The following is a 27,422-nucleotide window of genomic DNA, read 5'->3' as shown; positions in this document are numbered from 1 at the left end:
AAAATGAGGTACCATTTCACGCCAGTCAGAATGGCTGCGATCCAAAAGTCTACAAGCAATAAATGCTGGGGAGGGTGTGGAGAAAAGGGAACCCTCTTACACTGTTGGTGGGAATGCAAACTAGTACAGCCACTATGGAGAACAGTATGGAGATTCCTTAAAAAACTGGAAATAGAACTGCCTTATGGCCCAGCAATCCCACTGCTGGGCATACACACCGAGGAAACCAGAATTGAAAGAGACACGTGTGCCCCAGTGTTCATTGCAGCACTGTTTATAATAGCCAGGACATTGAAGCAACCTAGATGTCCATCAGCAGATGAATGGATAAGAAAGCTGTGGTACATATACACAGTGGAGTATTACTCAGCCATTAAAAAGAATACATTTGAATCAGTTCTAATGAGGTGGATGAAACTAGAGCCGATTATACAGAGTGAAGTAAGCCAGAAAGAAAAACACCAATACAGTATACTAACACATATATGTGGAATTTAGAAAGATGTTGTAATGATAACCCTGTATGTGAGACAGCAAAAGAGACACAGATGTATAGAACAGACTTTTGGACTCTGTGGGAGAGGGAGAGGGTGGGATGATCTGGGAGAATGGCATTGAAACATGTATACTATCATGTAAGAAATGAATTGCTAGTCTAGGTTTGATACAGGATGCTTGGGGCTGGTGCACGGGGATGACTCAGAGAGATGATATGGGGAGGGTGGTGGGAGGGGGGTTCAGGATTGGGAACTCATGTACACCCGTGGTGAATTCATGTCAGTGTATGGCAAAACCAATACAGTATTGTAAAAAACAATAATAATAAATTTTTTTTAATCTTAAAAGAATATTTGATATATAGTAAGATAGATGGAGACTTGGGATTCCTAGGATTACTGAAAGGAATTATTTAAAAGGAAGATGAAGGTACTGCCCTGGTGGTCCAGTTGTTAGGACTTCGCCTTCCAGTGCAGAGGGTGTGGGTTCAATCCCTGACTGGTTGGGGAGTTAAGATCCCACATGCCTCATGGCCAAAAAAACAGAGCATAATATGGAAGCAATATTGTAACAAATTCAATAAAGACTTTTAAAAAAGGAAGGTGAAAAAGGAGAAATAAAGGCAGATTTTATTTATCTCAGAGGGTTTGACTAAAGTACTATGACTGAAAGAGTATTTTGGAAGGTATTATTGGGTTTGATCCTGTGACATTAAAAATGCCAGATGACTTCTGATGTCTGACCTAGATGGTAATAAAAAGCTGGCAGTACAGTTAAAATTCCAACACCCCTAAAAAAACACCATGGAGGGAAACTCTATATGAGCACTGCTGCTGCTGCTAAGTCACTTCAGTCGTGTCCGACTCTGTGTGACCCCATAGATGGCAGCCCACCAGGCTCCCCCATCCCTGGGATTCTCCAGGCAAGAACACTGGAGTGGGTTGCCATTTCCTTTTCCAATGCACTACCTCTACCTAAAACACAAGAGAAAAAAACCTGAAAATGATATTTTAAACATCATTTGTTTTATACAATAAGAAACTGAACAGTTTCTTGAATTTCTCTGTAAGGGATTTGATCTGCTGAAGCTTTTCTTCTTACAACGGTACATAAAATCCATTCTTAAAATGAATTAGCTTCTGTTGAGGCTTCTTATACTGAAACAATTCTGATAAAATTAGAGTTTGTGCTCCATGGTAATAGTGTTAACAGGTACTTTTAAGGAACCCCTAAGATAGTAAAAATGACTTGAGACTGGAGACTTTCACTGAAGCTTGGTATGTTCTGTTAAGTAAAAATATTGAGCAAGGGGATAGTGATTGAATGTTGTCATTCAACTCTAGACTGAAACGTTACCTTATTTTTATTTGTGTATATATAGTCCACTACTTCTTCCCTCAGAGAACTTAAAGGGACTCACATGGAAATAATAATAATTAAAAAATGAAATAGAAGATGAGGACAAAGAAAAGGAAACTGTAATAACACCAACCCTGTGGGTCAGTAATTGCTTAAATTAGACTTTATATTTAGTGCTCTGAGTTTCTGAAGAACAAAAAGATGGGGCAGTCATGATCTGTGATCTAACTCTCATTGTTGGAAGAGGAAGGATGTGTCTTCCACAGGGAAGATAAAAACCGTTCTAGCACAATTCGAAAAGATTTTCTGTGGGAGACACTGAGTGATTTAATGAGTCATTTATGACAACATTTTTATAGCAAATGTAGATCTGAATTTTTTGTGGCTTTTTCTTATGGCAACATTAAAGTTAAGACCCTGGTATTAGAATGCCATGGAGTAGAGTTATTTTATAGCCTTCAGCAGGCTCTACTTGAACTTTGTTCAAAGATAGCATTAGATATCCAGCAAAGGAGGATGGATGGGCCGGCCCTTTAAATGATCTTCTCTAAATGTTACTTCTCTCTAAAAAGGGATCTGATGAAGAACAGAAGGTATTCCTGTCTAGGATGTGAAGCACTGATACTGCTGATTGTGGAAAATCCATATGTGAACTTTGCAGCCTGGTGAGAGGTGCCAAATTTTCAACTGTGAAAGTTGACAGTCCTGAGTGTCTTGACTCAGGTCTTGACTCCCTAGAATATCACCCATCTTCTAGAAGGGGACACACTCTTATAATTTAAATAAATTGCCATTGATTTAAAAGTTAAGTCCCCCAAATGCTTAGATATGATAAAAATCCATATTTAACTGATAGTTAGAAAACAGCTATATTCCAGAGAACAAATTAGTGGTTCCCGGCGGGGAGAGAGAAGGGAGGGGCAGGACAGGGGTGAACGAGCAGGAGGTATTAATGAACTGTTGGGTGTCAGATGGGCTGCGTGGGTGCATCGTGCAACATGGGCAACAAAGCCAATATTTTGTGATAACTGAATGGAGTGTAACTTTTAAAAATTATATTAAAAATTTAAAAATACACTCTTAGAGAAAAAAAAACTATATTTCTTTATGTCACATGAGTAGGTAACTATCACATGAAAATTTTTATTGTTGAAATCTTTTCTTCACACTTGTACAACACTGTGTTTTCTGCACTTCTGCTGTAAACCAGGTTACCTCCCTGTATGTGTTTCTGCATGTGGGTATATTATTGCTTTATTTCTTAAAGGACATTTAAGAAATGTTCTTTGATGTTCATATATATGTTTTTGTTTTATTAATTTTTTAAAGTATAGAACTATAGGGGCCTTATTGTTTCAAGCTCAGTAATTCAAGAATGATATGAAGAAAAAGTTAAGAATCTGCTTTCCATTGATTCTCCAGTGTACTATCCAGCATTATCAGTTTGATGTGGTTTCTTCCATACTTTTCTCTATGTTCCAGTAACTTTCTTAACTGTTCATATAATGTGTCTAAAACTTAAATGTGTAATATTGGTGATTTTTTTTAATGGAGTCTTATTTATTGTGCTAGCAAATAGGAGAAATTTTCCCCTAGGCATAATTGAGTTTCTATAGAATACTTGTTTGTTTTTTCCTGGGGGAACAAAGGGGAGGCATTATTCTCTCTATTATTCTCTAGAATAATTTAGAAGCTAAGGACCCCACCTTCAAACAGAACCTTTCCTATTCTAGACAGGACCAAACTTGACAGGATGGGATAAGCTTATACTTTTCTGATGATGTTGACTTTTCTCTGATGTCATCTTATGTCAACTTTGTGTGTGTGTGCGTGTGTGTAATACAAATTTAGATGGGCTCATTTATTTTGAGACTGACTTCAGCATCACAACATCAAATCTAAGTTAATTCTACACACCCTTCTCAAAATTCAACACTTAATATCCTTTCATTGAGCTTTTGTTAAACATAGAAGTAATCTGTTTTATAGTATTACTTAGTGTCCATTTAGTGAGTATACAGAGTCCTAAGAACAGCAGGACCCTAAAGTTGCAAAAAGAAAGATTTAGCAAATCTTAAGTATACAGTTATAACATCACTTTAATGCCTATGGTAAAATACTTGAGAATGATAAATCTGAAATAAGATGTTAACTATTTTTTAAAAAAAGGACTACTTTGTAGTAGCGCTTAAATAGCAATGGTATTTGAAACATTACTGGTTGCCCAAGACTTTCAAATGATCTCTGAAATACTAGCCTAGACAGTCTTTCCATGTTTGTTAGTCATTTCTAGCCTTTTCTCAAGAAAATCAAATACACACACGTACTTTCCCAGAATTTTAGTCTTAAACTTGACAACCAGGAATTACAGGTATGTGTTATATGAGTCAGTAGATGAACATCATTGCAGAAGATGTCTAAGAAAGCAAACTGGAGTATTCTTGCTTACATGTGGGGAAATACATGGAGTGTGGGAGGTATAGGAGCATAGAGAAAAGAGTTCCAAGGTCAAGGCCATTAAAAGCAATGATGTGAAAACTAAGACCCCTGCTAGGAGACTATACTTCTTGCTAGTCTCAATGAAACTGTAAGGATGGCCCCCTTTCCTGGAAGCTTAAAGGAGCCTGAAGGAAGAGGCAGCAGCTTCATCGCATCCAGTTGGTTAATCCCCTCTCTGTCAATCACTTGCGTACGGTCTGAATAGACTATAAATTCACATTTCTGGAGCCACATGGTCAAAATAGCACTTTATATTCAGTGTGAAATTCTTAAAATGAAACCCAGCTGGCAGATGGGAAGGATTCTGGGGGTAGGGGGGAATAGGGAGGGGAATATTGGGTATGTATGGAGTTCATGATTTTCCAGAAGAGCTTTTTATGCTTTGTGCAGATACAGGAAGATTTTTAAACATCTATGATGCAGCGCAAGTGAGTTTTTGAAACTTAAACTAAAATAGTCTAATTTATAGTGTTTCATTAAAACATAAAAGTTGTTAAAGATAGTTATGCAAGCCACTCCAAAGCCTTGCCTGTAAGGATAGAGTGATTTGCTCATTGAGGGAATTCTTTTCAATTATTTCATGAGTGCTAGTTAATTATGTCTTTCACTGCTTTAAATAAGTCCTTGGCTTAATATCCTAAATTGAAAGAGGGAGAGATGGAGGAGGGGATGGAGAGAAGGAAGGAGGGAGAGAAAGGGGTGGGTGAGGGAGGGAGAAGGAACAGCTAATTCGGTTCATTTCCATCTCATGTTAAGAACTTGCACCCATTGTGTGGTACACGTTTATCTGTCCAGGTTCCTTCTCTCTCTCCAGGTTGTGTAGGAAATATGCTATGCATTGATTATTTACAGTGTCAGTGGTCATGTCAGAACTCAGCAAGCGTCATGCCAGAACAAGTGCTCTTAGTTATTGATCCAAGCCTTGCCATCCTTAGGTCATACCAGACACCCGGCATCTTTACAGTTTATCAAGTCAGGTTATCCCTTCTAACAGTACCAAAAAGCAGGTCCACCTTTGACCAGGTGACTACATACTTAGTGTCTGTGGATTTATATAAAAAGTCAGAATTCAACTGTTTTAGCAGCTGCAAGAGAATTCAACTTGCCCACATGTTTTATGCAAACTGTGTGACTAAACCACCACCACCATGCAGGTTACATGTACTGTTATGTCTGGATAAGAAACTGCAGTCAAACAGGCAAGAATTTATTTCTCATATCCTTATTTCTCTGTAATTTCATCTTCTCTTTTGGTATAAGAGATTTGATGACATAAATAGGCACCTAAAATTTACAAACCCTATATACATTGAGGACTCTGAAGTCTAGATCCCCCTTATGTTAAATATGATGAAGACAAGATATCATTCACTGAAAATAAATTTGTGGACTCAGAGAGGTAAATGTCATTTACATGCACCATTGTACGTTATTTTATTGTTGATGCTTACCTTCTAGTGAAAAATTGTTAGCACAAGCCATCGTTTGTCAGGGACTGGCATCATATCGTTGTTTCCAAGTGCTCTGGTAGAATTGCCATCTTACTGATGGAGAAGTCAATTTGGTAAGGGGAGAAAGAAACAGATAATAATTTTAGGGTAAAATAGGACTACTGTGAGAAACACTAATATTGCCTAGTCCCTAGAAAACTGTTAAGTGTAGGAGACAGTAGTCAAGGATGTGCTAAGAGAAGGTCAGGGAAATTTTCCTGATGGATATGCTATATAATTCTGAGTCTAGAAAATGGGAATAAGTTCTATTTAGAAAATATTTTACAAATGCATTTAAAATAATATAATTTTTTAAAGAACATCTTTGTCACTTACACTTTTTTAATCAAGGTATTATCAATTGATTTATAAAATTACATTAGTTTCAAGTGGACAACATAAGTGATTCAGTATTTTTAGGTTATACTCCATTAAAAGTTTTATAAGATAATGGGTATAATTCTCCATTCTGTACATTGTATCTCTTAATTCCATACCCATAATGTGCCACTCCCACATCCCTCTCCCCACTGGTAGCCACTAGTTTGTTGGATATTTTTAATCTGTGAGTCTGTTTCTGCTTTGCTATATATATTAACTTTCATTATTTTTTAGATTTCACATATTAGTGATATCATGCAGTATTAGTCTTGCTCTGACTTATTTCACTAAGCATAATATTCTCTAGTCCTTCCACATTGCACAGATGGAAGAATTTCATTCCTTTTTATGGCTGAGTAATACTCCATTATACATGTATAAGTAAGTAAGTAAGAGAAGTCGCTCAGTCGTGTCTGACTCTTTGCAACCCCGTGGACTGTAGCCTACCAGGCTTCTCCGTCCATGGGATTCTCCAGGCAAGAATACTGGAGTGGGTTACCATTTCCTTCTCCAGGGGATCTTCCCGACTCAGAGATTGAACCCAGGTCTCCCGCATTGGAGGCAGACACTTTAACCTCTGAGCCACCAGGAAAGATACTGCTGCTGCTGCTGCTGTTTTACATGTATACCACATCTTTATTCAATAGGCTCATGATGGCTTTGGGTTTCTTCCATATCTTGGGGATTGTAAATAGTGCTGCTATGAACTTTGTTGTACATGTATCTTTTCAAATTAGTGTTTTCATTTTTCCAGATATATGCTCAGTGGTGGAATTGCTGTGTCATATGTTAGTTCTATGTTTAGTTTTTTGAGAACCCTCCATACTACTTTGCACAGTAGCTGCACCAGTTTATGTTCCCACCAGCAGTGTACAGGGGTTCCCTTTTCTCCACATCCTCACCGACATTTGTTGTGTGTGTTCTTTTCTAAAGTCTTTCTCACATTTATTGCAATACTGCCTCTGTTTTCTGTTTTGGCTTTTTGGCCATGAGGCATGTGGGGTCTTAGCTCCCTGTCCAGGGATCAAACCTGCATCTCCTGCATTGGAAGGTAAAGTCTTAACCAGTGGACTGCCAAGAAATCCCTAGGTGTTTCTCTCTGATGTAGCTGTTTGGACCTCTGTGAGGTGATTCTCATTGTTTTGATTTGTATTTCCCTGATAATTAGCAGTGTTGAACATCTTTTCATGTGCCTATTGGTCATCTGTATGTCTTCTTTCGAGGAATGTCTGTTTGGGTCTTCTGCTCATTTTATTAAACTGGGTTATTTGTGTGTGGGGGGGTGGGGTTGGTATGAAGTTGTATGAGCTGTTTATATATTTTTGTTATTAATTCCTTGTTGGTTATATAATTTGCAAGCGTTTTCTCCCATTCTTTAGTGTGTTTTTTTGTTTGTTTTTTCCATGGTTTCCCTTGCTTTACAAAAGCTTCTAAGTTTAATTAGGTCCCATTTGTTTATTTTTGTTTTTATTTCTTTTGCCTTTGGAGATAGATCCAAAAGAAAATTGTTACAATTTATGTCCAGTGTTCTGCCTGTGTTTTCTTCCAGAAGTTTTATGGTTTTCTAGTCTTCTTAGGTCTTTAATCCATTTTGAGTTTGTTCTTATATATGATGTGAGGAGATGTTCTAATTTCACTGTTCTACATGTGAACTGTCCAGTTTTCCCAGCACCACTTAAGAGACTGTCTTTCCTCCATTGTATATTCATGCCTCCTTTGTTGTAGATTCATTGACTTTAGACATATGAATTTATTTCAGGCCTCTCTATTCTATTTCATTGATCTGTGTGTTTGTTTTTGTGCCAGTAGTATGCTGTTTTGACTACTTAAGCTTTGTCGTATAGTCTGAAGTCTGAGAGGGTGATACCTCCAGCTTTGTTCTTTTTTCTCAGTATTACTATGGCAATTCTGGGCCTTTTGTGATTTCATTTAATTTTAGAACTGTTTGTTCCAGTTCTTTGAAAAATATCATGGGACATTTTGATAGGGGTTGCACTAAATCTGTAGATTGCTTTTAACAATATTAATCCTTCCCATCCAAGAGCACAGTATATCTTTCCAGTTCTTTGTATCATCTTTAATTTCCTACATCAGTGTTTTATAGTTTTCAGAGTATAGGTCTTTCTCCTCCTTGGTTAAGTTTATTCCTAAGTGTTCTTCCTCCTGTGATTTTAAACAAGATTTTTAAAAAGTTTCTGTCTTGAATAATTCATTAGAATTATGATGTAGAAAAGAGACACATGTCTGTATATTAATTTTATTATCTTTCAGCTTCACTGAATTTATTTACTGATTCTAATAGTTTTAAGGTGGATACTTTTGGATTTTCTATATGAAATATCGTGGTATCTGCAAATAGTGACAATTCTACTTCTTCCTTTCCAGTTTGAATGCCTTGTTTTGTCTGATTGTTGTGGCTAGGACTTCTAATACTATGGATACTGAACCATTCCTGAATCTTTGGAATAAATTCAACTTGATCATAGTATGTGATCATTTTTTGCATATTGTTGGATTCATTTTGCTAATACGGAAAGTCCCCTACAAATGAACCTTTAAGTTGTGAACTTTCAAAGATGCAGATGAGCATTGACATGTCCAGTCATGTAAGTGAAGTGAAAAGTCGCTCAGTAGTGTCTGACTCTTTGCAATCCCATGGACTATACAATCCATGGAATTCTCCAGGCCAGAATACTGGAGTGGGTAGCCTTTCCCTTTTCCAGGGGATCTTCCCAACCCAGGGATCGAACCCAGGTCTCCCTCATTGAGGGCAGATTCTTTACCAGCTGAGCCACAAGAGAAGCCCAAGAATACTGGAGTGGGTAGCCTATCCGTTCTCCAGCAGATCTTCCTGACCAGGAATCACACCCCGGTCTCCTGCATTGCAGGCAGATTCTTTACCAGCTGAGCTATCAGGGAAGTCATGTAAGGTGTGAGTGAAATTGTAGCTTGCCCTCTGTCTCCTATTGCTGACAATCTTTCAGCTCTAGCGTCTCCCACATCTCCTCCCTCCTCTAGTCAGTAACTCTTCTTGCCTGTTCACTTGATGCCAGCCCCTGTATGCCAGCTATTGTACTATTGTACTTTTCAAAGTACTGTAATGTAAGACTAAAAATGTTTTTATTTTTGTGTTGTTTTTTATGTATTATATGTATGAAAAGTGTTATAAAGCTATTATAGTACAGTACTATATAGCTGATTGTGTTAGCTGGGTACCTACACTAATTTTGTCAGACTTTAGAGGACATTGGACTTAAGAACACACTCTCCAAACAGAACTCATGTAAAGAACTTACGTATCTTGGAGATTTTTGCATCTATATTCATCAAAGATATTGGCCTATTAATTTTCTTTCTTTGTAATGTCTGTCTGTTTTTGGTATTAGAGTAATGATGGCCTCATAGAATGAATTTGTGAGTGTTCCATCCTCTTCAATTTTTTGGAAATGATTTGAGGATAGATGTTAATTCTTCCTTATATGTCTGGACCCAGGTGCCTCTGCATTCCAAGATAGAATCTTTTCTCCAGTCTCGGCCACCCCAGATGCAGTGCCATGCTGTGACATGGAGTGATCAGGGCCAGAGTTGACTCAGCTCATGCTGGAGCTTACAGCCCATAAGGGAGTCATGGGAAAGCCAGCATCCTAGAGCAGACCTCTCTCCACCCTGCCCCAGGGCAAGCCCTGTGTGTTTCTCAGGAGCAGCGTTCAGGCTTCCCACAGTCCTTCTGTTGGTCTCAGTAGTCTTCCAAAAACCCCGGTGGACTGGGACCCCCAACATGGTTCACTCCCAGGGCAACTGTCCACCCTTGCAATCTCTTTCTTCTGAGTTTCCTCCCAGAGGCACAGGTCACAACCTGATTGCTTTCCTTTCCTTCCTACTCAGTCACCTGAGCATCCTTCTTATAGCCTTAGTTGTAGAGTCCTTCTGCCAGCTTCTGGTTAGTTTTCAGTGAGAACTGTTCCAGATCTCGATATATTTTTGATGTGTTCATGGGAGGAGATGAACTCTGCAACCTCTTACTGTACCATCTAGATCCAAACCCTCAATGTTTATTATTTTTTAAGGATATTCTATTTAATAATGAGGAATCCAGTTTTAACTGCAATTTGCTTTCACAAATAAGACTGTTTCTGTAGGAGACTGCAGGGGTGTGGGTATGTGTGAGTATGGATTTGAGTATTTTAATTTTATTTATTTATACTGTACTTTCTTTCACAAGAGGACTTGAGGTGATAGACTCTAATATTGATTCTGACAGTGGATATGATTTTATGCAACACTCTTTACTCAGACTGAAATGGGTGTTAATGACTTCCCCTCTGAGAAGGTTTTTGATTCAGACAGAAGAAAATGTGTGATTTGAAATATACAGTTAGAAGCTCTCTTATCCAGACTGATCTGAACTGATAATCAGGAACTGGTTAAAGTATCTTGTCATTAAAAAAATAAAATATATACCCTAAATAATTTGAGTTAAAATATACAAATGGTACTGACCTTTTGATATTGGTCCAAGGCCTTTTCTCTGAGTATGTGGCCACTAGTCAGAGTTCTGTATTACATTTCCTGCATAAAACACAATCCTTACTTATGATTTTCAGCTCCTGTTTCCTTAAAGTGGAACCATAGTTAAAGACACTTGAGGAGCTACCTTCCCCATTCCCTCCCATTCCTTTAGAGTTCTCTTACCTAAATCTAATTCCACAGCAGTTTGTTTTTAGTGACTCTTTTTTCTTGGTTTCTTTGAACCCATCCCATTTAGTTTCTGTAGAAATAGAAATTCCCCTTTCAGGTTCACACTTCACTCATTAATGTCACATTTAACAAGATTACTTAATGATAATGACAAGTCTGATTGCCTTAGTGCAGAATTATGAATAACTCAGGAGCAGAAATGAGCAGATGTGCCAGAGAGCAGTCGGCCCCAGTCATGAGCCTCAACTGCCCCAGTCTTGAGCATCAAGGGTATAGTCTCGTCATTCCAGTGTTGTATCCACCAGGCATGGATGTTGACTGTGTAGACAGCTTTAATCCTTGTCTTGTATTAGGGTGATGAAGAGTCAGCTAATCCTAGACAATTAAGTGGAGGTTAACTGAGAGAGTTTTGATCGTAACTGTATGAAATTTTGTTTTGAAACCAGCTAAACACTCGTCTTCATTTGTGACTGCTTGATTTTTAACTCATATTACACCATCAGTCCCTCTTTTGGACCAGTTATATGGCAAATGTTATTATTTCTGTCATGCCTTCTTTTTCTTCATGGCACTTATTTTTCACTGGACTTTATTTACTTACATATTCACTTAGTATCTGTCAGTTTCTTCCACTGCTGAGTAAACTCCATGAGGCCTGGGACTTGAACTGTGGACCTCTGTATCCCCAGAGCTCAAAACAGGGAATATGGAGAGTGAGAGAAATGTGACTGCTTCTTTCTAGTGCTTGTTTCAGGCCAGTTTGACATTCTCACTGGTCCCCTACCAAGATCGAGTGATTTCTACTTTGAGAAAGAAAGGAGGACAGAGAGTACGTCCCATGGACCTTTGGTGCTCCTCCGTGGGGAGCTTTCCAGTCCAGTTGCTAAATCTCCTGATTCCAGGGAAGGAGTCTGATGGTTCGGGTTGATAAACCATGCATTGAATCATTAACGGGGTTTTCTTCTTTGATTTTTGCCTTTAAAAAAGTCAGTTTAGAGTGGAATTTTTCTGCCTCAGCATTACTGATGTCTGGGGTGGATAGCTCTTTGTTGAGGGGAGGGGGACACTGTCCCGTGTATGTTAGGATGTTTGGCAGTATCCCCGACTATTACCTACTATATGCCTGTAGCAAGTATCCCCTTTACCTGCTTCCCAGCCGCCCTCTGCCAAGTTGTGACAATCAAAAATACCTCCTGATGTTGCTTAATTTCCTTGGGTGGGGGGAGTGGATAGGCAAGGAAATAGTTGCCTTGTCTCTTCTCCCCAGTTGAGAGCTAATGGTTTGGACTAGTCCTGGGCTGACAACAAGGACCCAAGGCCACACTAACAATGCTGTGGTCAATCCAGTCAGTTGGGTTTTGACCCTTCACTTCTGGTGTTCTCTTTATGTCTGATTGTAATGTTCTCCAGGCTTGTATTTCACAGGCTTTATTCTGAGTTTAGTCCTGTGTGGGCTTTTTTGGCTAAAATTCCTCAGGACAGATTACCACTTAGCTTTTCTTTCCTCGGGCTGCCTGCAAGCCTCTTTCCAAGCTCATGTTTCTCGGTTGCCAGAATCTTAGGCTCCTGACTATATTGCCAGCAAGAAAAGAAATTCTCTCCCTGTGACTAACAGCATGGCAGTTTGTTACAAGGCCATTTGTTCCCTGTTCCCCTTGCTCAGATGTGCGATTGAGGCAGCTGTCAGCTTTTTCTGCCTTTCTCCCCCATCTCTCCACGCCTTCCTGTTTTTTCTTTTCCTCCCAGTGTTTCCATGGTGGCTCCTTGCTGGAGTCAGAGGACAAGCTGCTGACAGGAATATCCTTTGAATATCTCTGCATCTGGACAGGGCCACTGGCACCCTCCATTGGCGGCTGAGCAATGCATGGCTTGCCATATTTGTCTGTCTCCTGTTTAAGGCCCAAGAATTTGAATCTGCTCCAACGTCTAAATGTTGTTGTTGTTAGGACAGCATGCTGCCATAGTACCACAAGTCCAATATTAAACATGTTTATTTGGGTTCCATATATTAATATTTTGATTTGTTGCTTCTGCTGTTGCTTTCTTATACCTCACAACTGTGACACTGAGGTAAGGGGACACATTAAGTCCATTATAAAAGCCAAATAAACCAGAATATATAAACTATATTTTAAAGATTTCTGTGTCTTAACCATTGCATAAATATATTTTTTCCTGATATTTTGTTGAGTCAAAGAATCCTTTGAGTTGGCCAACTGATAGTGGTTTATTGAAGCACATTAGGGTACCGATATTGAATAAGCAAGAAGTTGCACCTTGAAAAATCAAAGCATGTCCTCCTGCTTGTCTGGTCAGATAGCCATTGATCAAGGTGTATTTATAGCATGGAGACTTATGTAACAGGAAAAACTGAGTATGAGGCATGGCCAGAAACCAATTAAAAATATACAAGAGTGTTTTTCAAAAACATGTGAAGTGTGAAATAGTATAATCATTGTCATTCATGTGTCAGGTAACATCAAGTTACTGTGAATGTTTTAGTAAAGTCAGTCTTTAGGGGATGAAATTTGATGTGCACTCTGAGGCACATGTTAGGTTTGAAATATACCAGGCTCGGGGTCTTCTTTCTCTCATACCATTTTGCAAAATCACAGGCTATGGTGGAAAAGCATGCAGTTTTGTAACACAAAAGCATAAATTCTCAGATTGGAAGGTCCTCCGAGCACATCTACCAGTCCCCATCTAAGTATTTAGCTAGGCAGAGGAGGAATTATCTAATTGAATCGATCCATTTCAATTACTGAGGCAGACACAATTGTTGGTAATGGATGAGGTTTTTTTTTTTTTCCAATACCTCTTAACTTCATAAACTATGAAATTCATATCTTCAACATGCGCTTTACAGTAGCAGGGTGTCTATCGCCCCCTCCCACCCACTCAGCCATTTCAGTATACACAGTTAATGAGTATTAAGTTAAAAAAAAATAACCTTAAAAGAATCAATTTCATGGAGAATGCATCTAGTTAAGCAAGCCATTTAAACAACATTTTACTCGTGTGTAGCAGACCATTTTATAAGTTGCTGATAGCTTTACAAGCCTGTGTTTCAGACAAGCTAATTGGCTGTCTCTGATGTGTTTGGGGCTTTCACTCATTAACTCTCCTTCCTGTCTAGTACATACTTGACTAGCTCTCGTTCATATAGGTAGGACTAAACAACCATATTCTCTTGCCAGGAGAAAGTTTTTCATAGATAGATTTTTTCCTACTTATAATATTTACCTTCTTGAAATAAAAATAAATCGTAATGAGTATTCTCCCAAACATAGAAGATGCGGAAGCAAGTGTAACATCCTAGAAGTGCTTGGCATCCAAAATGAATGCTGTTTTGAAAGAGTGGAATAAAGGAAGGAGAAAAGAGAAAAAAGAAAATGGTGAGCTGTTGGAAACTGGCTGCCTCTTCAATTAATGGCTATGTTATAGATGTTATTGAAAAGTCCGATGCCTGCACCTGCATGCAAAGACAAGTGTACTGATGCTTCTCTTTTTGCATATGTCAATGCTTTCTATTCTCTGAGATAAAAATTAGTTGCTTTATTTGGACATAGATTAAAGGAACAGCTCAAAACATAAGTGTCCTGTGGGTCTTGGGATTTCTGGACTGGGTTCTGTTTTCCATGATAGGCTGTTTACTTTTCTGTTTGCAAAACAATTCACTGCAGCTGCCTGCAGGCATTTGTATATAATAGAGTTTAAATCACTTAGGCGTACAGTTTTGAAACTGTTCATGAAATCCCACCTTCTAAACCTTAGCCTAATTAATTGTGAAGAGTGGTAACTTCTCTCCAATATTTAGTCTCTCTCCTTTACTAACATTTTAATATGGGATGAAATATACTACATATTGTGTTGCCCTTATCATTATAGTTTCATTGTACTGAGTACACTTATGTCTGACATTGTACTGGGTACATTAGAGGATACAAAATCATTTTGTCACTGTCTGTACCCTCAAAGGAACTGACTCATATGTATGAAAAAAATTAGAGAATAACTATCCAAAATCTGTGTGACCTTAGTAAAACTAGAAGATCCTAGTGAATCTGGGTGAAAATGAAATTCACATTAAACTCGTGGACCTGCTTCATCCCCAGTGAGTCTGAATATCTTAACCTATTAATTTATATAATTATTGATAATGTCTGTGTTAAGGAGAAAGTAATGGTTCATATAACTGAATTCATAATTGTCAAAAAGCAGAAGAAACGCAAATGTCCATCAGTGGTGAACCTGGATAAACAATATATAGCATATGCATATAATATAACATTCAGCTGTAAAAAGGGATGAAGTACTGATGTATGCTGTACATGGGGAACCTTGAAAGCACTATGCTAAGTGAAAAAAAGCAGGTACAATTTAATTTAAAATATGTAAGTGATCAGAATTGGCCTCCTATGTAGAGAGGTATGAGAATTTAAACTTGTAAATAGAATATTCCAGAACTTGAGAGTCATTGAATATATAAATTTAATGGAAGAAATTTTTAAGAATTCTTATTGGAAAAAAAATCTTAACTATTTCAGGATGTTTGATTCTTAGACAGTCTAAATGCTTAAAGAGAAAACTGAATATATTACATTTATAAATGAAGTTTTGAAATGGACCTAAACAGTAATTCACGTTTTTTGAATGTATTTGTTAAAACTTAACAAATGTATAGAGTATTAAGATTTTTAAGTTAACTGTAATAGCTTCAACAGAAACTACATTTCAGATACTATAAATTTAATAAACGGTATAGTCTGTTTTAAAACTGCAAAGAAACAATAACTGGTATTTCTGTGCACTAAAAACCATCCTAAGAGCACCAAAATCCCTCAGACTGACAGGTTACCCCACACGCTGGAGATCCTGTGGCCTTTAGGAAGTCTCTGCATGAAAAACCCAGACTGAACCCAGAGAGGAAAGAAGTGGTGCTTTGCTGAGAGATGACCCTTCTGTCTGCTAGACCACAATTGAAAACATCTGAAATTATAAGTGGATCTTGGCCAGGTTATAAAAGCCAACTTCTCTGTCCCCCTAAAGTGTGAGGCACAGTGGAGAGGAGGAGGGCTGGCAAGCCAGGTCACACTGAGGCCCCCGCCAAGCGCTCGTCGAGCCTCTGCTGGACAGAGCAGGAAGCTGCAGGAGGCTGTAGCCAGGGCTTGGCAATTTTTTTTCTCTAAAGGGCCAGATAGTAACTCTTCTAGGCTGTGCAGGACACACTGTCTCTGTGGAAATGACTCACCTTTGCCATTGTGTCATGAAAGCAGCCATAAATAACTGAATAAGCATGACTGTGTTCCAATAAAACTTTATTTACAGGGAATTCATAGTGCCTAAGTGCTGAGGAGGCAGTCAGTGGTGGCTACTGTGACTAAGGTCACTTTGAAAAGTTTCTTCTATAACATTAAGGCTTCCCCTTGGGATGACAGGAGGACATGCATCTTCAGAGGTGATCCTCTCCACCTGTGGATGGAGGCATCTGGGGTGGGAAGCGAGAGCTGGAGCAAGGCCTGTGTACAGGAATCACCCCAACTACAGCGGGCCGGGTAGGATAACTGGAGTAGAGAAGGGTATAGATGGAGAGACCGGGTATATTTCATTGCTCCCCGAAAACAAGAAGCACTCCTATCTAAATCTATGCCTTTTACAGTGATGATCTGCTAGGAAACTTTGGGGCTAAGTGAATAAGCACCTCTACCCCCAGGTATATCAAAAAAGAGAAAATAGATGTAATTTGCTCTGTAATTCCAGGTTAACAAATTAAACACAAATAAGAATGTTTTTCAGGTCCTAAATCTCACTACCAAAGCAAATGGGATGATTTTATTTGGCTCTTCTGGGGAAGGCTAAATCCTGTGCAGTGAAATACCGAATCTCTATATAATTACTATCACAACATATAGCATTCTGTACACGTAGAGGTTACTGCCTGGGCAAGAAGACTTCTAATAAGGGTGAGGCTCAATCACAGGTCATAACCTGCAGTCATTTGTCTGGTTTTTAATTATTCCAAGGTCAGACATGCCATACTTTACTTAAGAAACAAGCCATATTATCAGAACTACACTTTTTTTTTACACCCAGTGTTCTTGAAACCAATTGTCCATTGTAAATATAAACCCCAAAGTAATATTGTCATATTGGTTAGCATCAAGTTGTCATTTTCTGGTCCCTATTATGGTGAAAAGAAATAATATCTATTCTATGTAGTAATATCTTAGGGACCGTGGCAAATTGGTTTTACTTGTATTGCTTATTTCTACCTTTAATGACACATTTAGTGCCTTTCTAAGAATCCTGCAAGCAGTACAATGAAAAGGAGAACAGCTGGTGCTGCTCTCTCTAGACTAACCTTTCTTTGAACCAGCTGCCAAGAATGTACTCCAAAGAATCTTAATGATGCCCAGCCACTTCATCTCCAGACCCCGTCCTGGAGCCATGGCTTGGGCAAAGTTCTCTTTGACTTTGTTGAAGGTTACCAAGTGAAACCTGTTCCAGGAACTTCTGCAGTAAAAAAAAGCTAAGCCGGAGAACCCCTTTGCAAACATTCATACAAGATGCATGTACTTAGTGATGTGCTAGTAAGAGTTTAACAACCAATTCTCTAGAAAGAAAAAGTCCTGGTTTGGTACTCTTGCAGATCTCCATGGTGTAAATACTCCAAACCATAGCCAATTTCTTGACCCGTATGATTCAACATCCTTGTGTCTGGAGTTGGAAAGAGAAAGGACAGAGTCAATATTTAAATACAAAGGTTCTTCCCCAGTGTGACATGTGAATACAGTGAGTGACTGCAGTAAGGAGCTAGATTGTAGCCAAGGCAAGTCCCTTTTTAATAGTCATGGACAATCTCCTACAAATTTTATAATACATTCAGGCTTTCTTTGCATCCTTTCTTAATTGGAGCCCTGGGGTAAATTTATCATCCAGACAGAACTTTTTTTTTTAATTGGAGAGAGAGTGAGCAAGAGAGAGAGAGAGAGTGTGTGTGTGTGTGTGTGTGTGTGTGTGTGTTAGTTGCTCAGTTGTGTCCAACTTTTTGCAATCCCATGGACTGTAGCCTGCCAAGCTCCTCTGTCCCTGAAATTCTCCAGGCAAGAATACTGGAGTGGGTTGTCATTCCCTTCTCCAGGGGATCGCCCAACCCAGGGATTGAACCCAGGTCTCTTGCATTGCAGGCAGATTCTTTAACATCTGAGCCACCAGGGAAGCCTGTAATTGAAGTATAGTTGATTTATAATGTTATGTTAGTTTCAGGTGTACGGCAAAGTGATATATATACACGTACATATTTAATGTGTGCATTAAATGGATACCTTTAATATATACACACATATATTCTTTTTATATTCTTTTCTAAGTTATTACAAAATAACAAATATAGTTCTCTGTACTACATACTAGGTCCTTGTTTATTTTATATATAATAGTATGTATCTATTCCCAAACTTTTAATTTATCCCTTACCCCCAGACCATACTTTTATCAAAGTGTTAAGAATCAGTATGTACCTGTCTCAAAAAAAACATCATTCATGCAGTTCTTTTTAAAGACCATGCAGTGGACACATTGCTGTGACGAAGAAATCCTGTTGAATCCACTGAATTCAGGACAGTGACGTGAGTTGTGTTCTCTCGCATCATCCTCCAGCATTCCCTTCTACCCAGCAAATCCACTAACTGTAGTTTTTCCCAGCTTTCTGAATTTTGTTGACAATCCTCACCCTGTCGTCTTTACTGTCTGTCTTACCTGTTGACCTGTCACTGTTGGTTTGGAAGGAGCTGCAGCTGTCAACCTAGACTCCGTGAGTCCTGATTCCTTCACAAAAGATGAAGAAAGAAGGTGCCTTTATTCCTAAAGTTTTCTTTAACAATCTTCTACCAAGATTCTTCTTACTCAAATCGATGTACATGATTTCAGAATTATTCCACATAGTCATATCCCTCTTTATTTGAATCAGTTGCTTTTCTTACTTTCAGCTGAGATAGAATCGTAGTGCTCGGAGTGAAAAAGCCTTTCGTAAAGTGGTCAGCACTAAGCTGTACATGGCCACCAAGAAGCCAGGAATGAGGAGGGGACTTGTAATCTGAAAACTCAAATGGTGAGGACCATTCCCTTGTCAGGCTGTTGTTTCTGTTTTGCTTTGTTTTTGTTTTACAGTATTCTCTTGAATCAGTGGGACCCTGTATGTTAGCAAGGGGAGCGCTGGCACAGGTAGCTCATTAGAACAACACTCTCCAGGCTCATTCAAGAAGTAGGGGTTGAATGACTGAAGCTATGGGAAGCCAGCTTTCAGGATGCAGATTTCCAAACCTCTTTATTCAGCTCCTCACCCTACCACATCCATCCCCAAGCGATAAGAGAGGTCCACTGTAATCAGCTAGTTTCCTGCAGAGAGAACATATGTATTGTGTGTAGATGGGAATCTGGGGAAGCAGCAGGGTAGAAAATATCTAGCTCCCTGGAGAAGGAAATGGCAACCCACTCTAGCACTCTTGCCTGGAAAATCCAATGGACAGAGGAGCCCTGTAGGCTACAGTCCATGGGGTCGCAGAGAGTCAGACACGACTGAGTGACTTCAATAACAATAGTGTGTGACTTAAAAAAAGCAATTAAAAAAAAAAAAGAAAGAAAATATCCAGCTTCTATCTCTAGTGGTGAAAGTATGGAAAAATAAACGAATCGCTCCAGACAGGGGTAAGAGATTCTTGCAGGAGCAGGACTATGCCAGGTGATATTCTGGACATGCGAGGGGGAAGTATTCTTTTAGCTACAGCAGGGACTGGTTGGTACTAATGGCATTGCATTCACTAGGAGTAGGGGTGGCATATTCTAAGGTACACAACAGAGTCCCACATATCCTAAAAAGTTGTCACACCTTGACAGACATGAATGTGGGTCAAAGTACTGTTAATAAATATCTGAGCTTGCAAAGCAACTCCATGTAACATGAGAACAGTAACCCCTTGGGTGTAGACCCTGCTCCCCAAAAGTGTTTAAAGGAAGACGAAGCCAACTCTGACCATGCACTACTTACATGGTGTCATAACAAAAACAGAAGAAAAACAAGCAGCTTATCATTATAAATAAGATTTGCAGGTTTTAAAAAAGGGAAGACCTGTCTTTACAGTTCAGAAACTGTTTACATGACTTCCAGAAATTTGGTCACAACAGGTTTGCAGGAATTAAAAATAAAATTTTTTTTAAGTATTTATTTGTTTGGCTGTACCAGGTCTTAGTTGTAGCACATGGAATCTTTGTTGTGGCACATGGGATCCTTAGTTGTGGCATGTCAACTCTTAGTTGCAGTGTGTGGGATCTAGTTTCTGACCAGGAATTGAACCCAGGCCCCATGCATTGGGAGTACAGAGTCTTAGCCACTGACCACAAGAGAAGTCCCCAAAATAAAATTTTTGAACATGTTTTTTGAACTAAGGGCAAGATAGGGCAAACAGTGAATATCATTATAACCTCATTAGAGGTTCGTTACGTATGAAAGAATTATTTTGTTACTTCTCCACTCAAGGACACATGAAAGACATCTCCCACCCGACTAGGGGGTCTCCTGTGCTATGCAACGTGTCACAGGTTTAACAGCTGCTACAGTTAGCAGCAACGAGAGGGTACCGATTTGTCCCTGTTATATTAGGACTTTACAGTAAATGCGATGTGTGGATAATGGAATGCAGTAATGCAGGTCACCCCACAGTTTTGTGAAGGAAGAAAGGGCCCTGATGCCAGGCTAAAATAGGTTGGCAACTTATGGTGGCTTTGTTTTCCTATCTCTAGGGTGGATTCATGGCCACGGACAAATGCCCACTCTCTGTGGCCATCCCGAAAATAGCTCAATGACCACAGGTTGCCAGGCAGCTGTATTCTGATGTCATTGCCCCAAGTGCCATCGCCAGAAGCCAATGTGAAACAACCACCAGCTCCTAATTCCAGCAGTTTCCAGTTAGCCATGACATTTAAGCAGCTGATAAAGTAGTCAAAAAGAGTTGGGTTCATTTCTCTTGAGTCATTTTTTAAATGTTTATTTTGATAAGAAACTAACCTTTAAAAAATGATGTTCATCATAAAAAACAGATCTCTGCATCACAGTTTTTTTAACCTTAAATATGATATGTAAGCATATGATTTATGTTGGTCAAACTTAAATACCTTTCTTTACAATCATACTCTTGCATGTAGAAGGACAGAAAAAGCGATTGTGGACAAGTTGAGTGTGTGAGTAGGTAATTTTTATTGTAGTATTGTGGGGAGGTGGTAAAATGTGCTCTTCAGATTAATATAGGAAAACAAAATAAAAATTGTATCCTGAAGAAAAAGTTCAAGACAGAACATTGTCTTCATCTTCCCCTCTTTTGTATTGTACTCTGTTTTTAGGAACATAAAACTCTAAATAGTGAAAAGCTATGTTCCCACAGCAAACACAGTCACTTACTGTACTTGAATATCATTGGAATGCCAAACTTGTTTTTTAAATATTGTAAATGTAGAGTGGTGTGGAGTCATTTGTATACCAGTAAAGTGAATATAGGAGAATTACATACCTAGTTAGGTTACAGATCTGAAGAACTGATGCTTTTGAACTGTGGTGTTGGAGAAGACTCTTGAGAGGCCCTTGGACTGCAAGGAGACCCAACCAGTCCATCCTAAAGGAAATCAGTCCTGAATATTCATTGGAAGGACTGATGCTGAAGCTGAAACTCCAATACTTGGACTACCTGATGCAAAGAACTGATTCATTTGAAAAGACCCTGATGCTGGGAAAGATTGAAGGCAGGATGAAAAAGGGATGACAGATGATGAGATGGTTGGATGGCGTTAGCTAGTCAATGGACATGAGTTTGAGTAAACTCTGGGAGTTGGTGATGGACAGGGAGGCCCGGCCTGCTGCAGTCCATGGGGTCGCAAAGAGTCGGACACAACTGAGTGACTGAACTGAACTGAACTGAAAGTGAATATGGGAGAATTAGATACCCACTTAGGTTACAGATCTGAAAATCTCAGGTTACCCACCATAGTTGTCGGCTTAACACCAGTAGGCTCCTTCATCTTGTGACCACCCTGTAATCAAAGCTTCCATTTCCTTCTCATAGTTAATATTCAGCAAGAACAACTTCTGAAACCTTTGGACATCTTTATTATCTTCCAAGTGTGCCTGCATCATAGACTATATTTTCAGTTGCCTAGTAGCTAAAATCCTTATTGTGCTTTTGTATCTGATCCATACTGTCAAATATCACAAGTTATAATATTTTGTAATTATCTTCATCTATTCCTAACATTGTTTTTAAATTACCTGTTAATACACTACTAGGATGAATTCTGTGAATTTTTAAATGAACCATTTGGCGGAAGTAGTGTTAGTAATATGCACATACTGTGTTAGCCTTTAATATTACTGGATTTCTTGCCACTAGTCCTCTTCCCAATTATTAGCAATGTTTAAAATGCTGTTCTTTTTGATTTGAAGTTATAAAATGTGACAAGGGTACAACTTCCTTCTTGTACCAGATTTGCATCCGACACACTGTCCACTCTTGATGGGAGGCATCATTGATCAAATAGCATATTGCATCATAAGCACACCTTCCCTCTGTGACACAACCTGAAGCCCTCTTTGTGGCATAATCAAAGAGACTAGCCTCTGATTTTAAACTCCTTAGAGCACCCAGCTCCTCCTTCTAGCTGTCGATTTGAACGTGTCCCCCACCTGTCGCTCCTGCCAGCTCTTCTCGCTCCATGCTGGCCACCACTCCCTTGGTCCACTGACCAGCAGCCCCTCCCTCCCTTGAGGAGGCAAACTGGGTTCTTGGTCCTGGTCTTTGCACAAGCAATTTCAGATTCTTATTGAAGTAAGTCATTTTCACTGCCCTAAAGAAACTAAAAGAATGAACCTTACATTTTCCATAAGGGAGAATTCCTCTTATTTGTAAAATACCTTAGCCAAAAATTGTTCTGAAGTCATGGCCCCATTTTCTGATCTGTAAATGAGCTTCCCATTACTCTTCAGAATCAGAATTAATGACAGTCCTTCCATTCTCAAGGACTTTTTGTGGTTGTTGTTAGGAGGAGTATTTATTATGAATTTGCAGACATCTCTTGAAGGACTTTTGGGACACACTTGAACTGTAAAGTGTTAGCATATTTGGGATTCCTAAAGTACCATAAAAGCTTAGTGTTATTTATATCTTCTTACATAAAAAATGTACACACATATTAATACCACTTTGAATGGAATATCTCTGCTGTTAACAGTAGTCTGGTACTTGTGATGATGAAGTCCAAATGAAACCACATTTGGAAGTGGCATAAGATTGGAACACCTTTTTTTTTCTGGGTCAAGGTATTGATTAAGGTAACACCTTGGCAAGTGGTAACTCCATTGCACATGGGATTTAACTCAGTTTGTTGACAAAGAACATCTTTGAATAATATTTCTTCTGTTGTTGCTACTCACTGTGTTTGATAAAATGTAAACCCTGCTACCAAAATACAGTATCCTGTTCTTGTGTGATACAGTGTGTGTCCATGTATATGTGTGTATGTAGCTTCATGAACTTTGTACTTTATCATACCCTTTGAGAGAAACATCATCAATACTTCTGGAAACCATGATTATTTGATATTTATTTGCTGTCCTGAGTCGGTAATCCTGTATGCTGTCAGTATCCTACCTCGTACACACGAAGAGTGACTTGTGACCAGTTCATAGTAGAATAGGTTTTTCCGATAGCACATGCTACACCCCACATAACAGTTACAAAGTCTTGATTTTTTTCTCCCTGAAAGTTCATGACTGGGAGGAAAAGAAAGCTAAGACTTTATGTATGTATGCATATTTATATAAGTATATATATGCATGTACATGCACTCGCTTTCCATCTCTTAACTAGAAAACTACTTTCCCGGGTCTCAGAAATACATGCCAGAGACACATATTTAAATGAGAGAGACAAAGGCTTATTTAAATTATATTTTTCTTGTTGCGTGTATGTTTGATCAAAATAATTGTCTTGTGTAATTGATAGTGTACATATTATTGGCTGTCACCAGTTTAGTAAGTTAGCAAGGTGATATAATGAAAGGCATTCTGCTAGAATTACTTTGATTGAATTGCAACTTTTTGGTGTTCTTGCTATGTATTTTTGACCTGTGCTGTAGTACATATAATTCTTTCTCAGACTTCATCAGACCTCTCATGCTGTTAAGTGAATGGGTGGAATGGTAGCTTGCAAGCAGTTCATTCACCCCTAAAGAAAACACTCAAGGGTCACAACATATAACCCATATTATAACCACAGCTGCAGATGGGTTTCTAGAAAGTCCTGAACATCAAGTTCACATAGCTTCTTAAAATTCCCCTACTTCATAACTCACAAAATTTCAGTAAGAGACTCTGATGTAATTAATAATCTGTTTCTCTCCCTCCCCCCAATTAAGGTCAAAAAATATTTTGAACTTGAACCACTTGCACGTGGAAAACGCTGGATTCTGCAGCCCTGCTCACTGGATGACATGGAGGCACTGAAAGACAGCTTCTCTCAGCTGATAAATTTGTTAGAAGAAAAAGATCATGAAGCTGTAAGAATGTGAAATCTGGTGAAGAAAATGGGTTCCCACAAGGCCTTGAACCTATCATGTTAGTTTCCCCTTTTAATTTTATTTTGGTATCAAGACTGCAATGGCTTCAGTATCTGTTTTCTTCCAGTTATCTCAAACTCTGATTTCTCTATTAAAGTGAATATTCTGTAAATCAGGTGACTTATCATCGGCATTACTGTCAAGTACACACTACTGAGAGAGAATTTATTCTCTGTTTACCACTAATTATCTTCACCTCATGTCTCTTCCTTCTGTTGTTCTAAGCAGCTCTTCTCTGTGCTAAAATGGGTGGAATTTGTGACTCATAGAAATCAATCCCTTATAGAGGACTCAGGGAGACTGAGAACCTTGGCTCATTTACCCTGGGTTTGGGGTGGAGTGTTGTGTGACTGGCATTCCCCATAATATGTGTATCATTTTCAAAGTCTCTTGTTGGCTTTATCTTATTTTTAAGTTTTTTGTATACTGGCCTTACAGCATTTGGGAAAAAATAAGCACCAAAAACTTCAGTTAATCACCTTATCAGAAAGGAATATCCTTGCCATAGTAAAATTGACTTCAAAGAACTTAAAGACAAGATGCCTAATTTTTTTTTTATTACATCTAAAGTCTCCCTCAGTCCCCTCTCCCTCAGTCCACTCTTTGTTAAGAGCAAATATATTATTTCCATTTTTGAGAAGAGTGAGAGGAAATTTAGGCACAGTGCATGCATCACTGATTACTATTTCATCAAGTCCTCAAATATTTTTTTAATGGAAAAATTACTCAACATTAAGTCAAGCTGCAGTGTCATATGTTTCTGAAAACCTTTTTCTAAAAATCTTATGTCTGATTTAAATAGAGAAAGTAATTTTTAAAATAATAGACAAAACTTTTTAAAAACAGCCAAATGAAGTATAGTTTATACTGGCTAGGGCTTAAGCTGGCGTGGATTTGACAAAGATAATAAAGGCAGAATCATCTGTGTAGTCATTCAGTAAGTGCTAATGTAGTTTAATGGAGTCTGTCAATGTCTCCATCCAGTAATTAAAGGTCTATCAGTATTTCTATTAAAAACCTCTATTTTCAGAGGTTTCAGTATGCCCTTAAAAATGTGCTAGGGCTGCAGCAAATAATTTTAAGGCCTAGATTCAGTCTTTGGAACTGTTTTTTTGTTTTATTTTTATTTTTTGCATTTAGTTTAAATGATAAAATTATACAGAGATAAATGTACAGTTTTACCAAGTTTTGGCACCTTTGACTTTTTCTAAATCAGGAATAATCTATGGATATTGACGTTAATGGATAAAATACCCTTTGGCACATTTTGTAGATTTTTGACCTTTTAAACTGCAAAGTGAACAAATGAGAGAAAACTGCTCCTTTCACCTGAGCAATAAAAACATGTTTGGAATTTTTCCCCATTGACTGATTCCCAAATACCACAGACTTGCATTCTATTACAAGGTGATGTAATACCTTGTAATTCTCCAGAAGATATATGTCATTCAGATACAGTTTTTGTGGTTTGATCTTGTGGGTAAATTTTAAGGAAATCATTACCTTTGAAACATTGAACACTTCTTTTAAGCTTTCTTTTTTTTTTTTTAATAAAATGGATCAAAAAAGATTCATATTCAGATTTGGTCTGCAGCATCCTGGAATATTTTTAAAATGTAACCCATGAGTAGCACAAAACTTTTATTCCAATGACCACTTGCACATTCCTGCTTTTATTTTGTCCTGTTGTGCTCATCTTCTATGAAAAATAAATGATTATTAGGCATTGCTTTCTCTGCAAGTTCATTAAATGTAGAATGTTGTCTTTTTAAGATAGCGTAGCTGAGTGCTCCTAAGCCATCTGTTAAATGACTTCCCGTTGTCTGTGTGTGTGTTCATGTGTGCGCCAGGGATGGGCTTCTTCTCAGACCCACGACTGTCTGCAGTGTCTCAGCCGTCAGAATGAAAACATTATCAATCAGTACCCAACAACAGCTGTTTTTGACAAGTTTCTGTCTGACGCCTAATGCTTTACAACTGTCAATAAGGCTCCTTCTTTGTCTAGCAGTTCAGAGCTCGCCGTCTTGCTGCTTCCATGCGGCATCCTGTCCTTGTAACCCTAGAATTTGCTGTTTGGGAAATCCACTTGGGGGGAGGGGAGGGGGCTTGGACGGACATAGGTGGGTGGGAGGGTGGTGTGCGTGGTCTGTCATATTCCTACTTTCATATAAAGTGCCACAGGTGTCTTAGTTTGCATATTTGAATATTATATAGGAAAAACAGTCTGTTATGTATTTCTTCACTTAGCTTCTTGTTATATTTATGGAAGTTACCAGTTTTTGTACCTTCTTAGCTCAAGCAGTTGCCTTTTTGTAATGGCAATTAATTTATATGACAGAACTTTGTATCTCCTGTAGTTTACAGTATCAGTTACTAACTAACTGCCATGTTGCCCTGTCTTTCTATTAAAAAATTCTGTATCTATACTTAAAGGTTAACAGATTCATGTGGACAATTGCCAGGCAAGAAGAACTCGTTTTGTCCGTGATTTATATGATTTCCACTCTCTTCAAGTGAAAATAAACGCTGAGTAGAATTGATGTTTTCAGACTGACTCCTTCCAACTTTAGCATTTGGGAGTCCCAGATTTCTGTTTACATTTGTGTTGCCTGTTTAAGTCTTCAAAATAAGTTCTGCCGCTCTTGGGTCAAAACAAATGATTAATTCACATTGCCTTTGAAGCCATTGTGAAAACCTTAAGAGACAAAAAAGAAAGGGGAAAAAAAGCACAAGAGTCTTTTCCAGTTGGTTTGTCTTCGGCAGCAATTTACTTTCACTGGAGCCATTCCTTCAGAATGAGTGAGCACAATCGAGACGTTAATGTCAGATGTCATCCTT

At 38.5% G+C, this 27,422-nt stretch overlaps 1 protein-coding gene across 1 annotated transcript in view; it reads left to right on the top strand.

Moving 5' to 3' along the window:
• Window positions 1-27,124, top strand: part of ARL15 (ADP ribosylation factor like GTPase 15) — a 466,828-nt gene extending 439,704 nt beyond the window's left edge. Inside the window, exon 5 of the mRNA XM_040262517.1 lies at window positions 24,384-27,124. Coding sequence (XP_040118451.1) covers window positions 24,384-24,536 — 153 coding nt within the window. The 3' untranslated portion in view covers window positions 24,537-27,124. The remainder of the gene's footprint in view (window positions 1-24,383) is intronic.
• The last annotated feature ends 298 nt before the right edge of the window (window positions 27,125-27,422 follow it).

This window comes from Oryx dammah, unplaced genomic scaffold (genome assembly GCF_014754425.2).
Source record: "Oryx dammah isolate SB20612 unplaced genomic scaffold, SCBI_Odam_1.1 HiC_scaffold_20, whole genome shotgun sequence".
Taxonomy (NCBI): domain Eukaryota; kingdom Metazoa; phylum Chordata; class Mammalia; order Artiodactyla; family Bovidae; genus Oryx; species Oryx dammah.
This window is presented reverse-complemented; position numbering and strand designations above follow the sequence as displayed.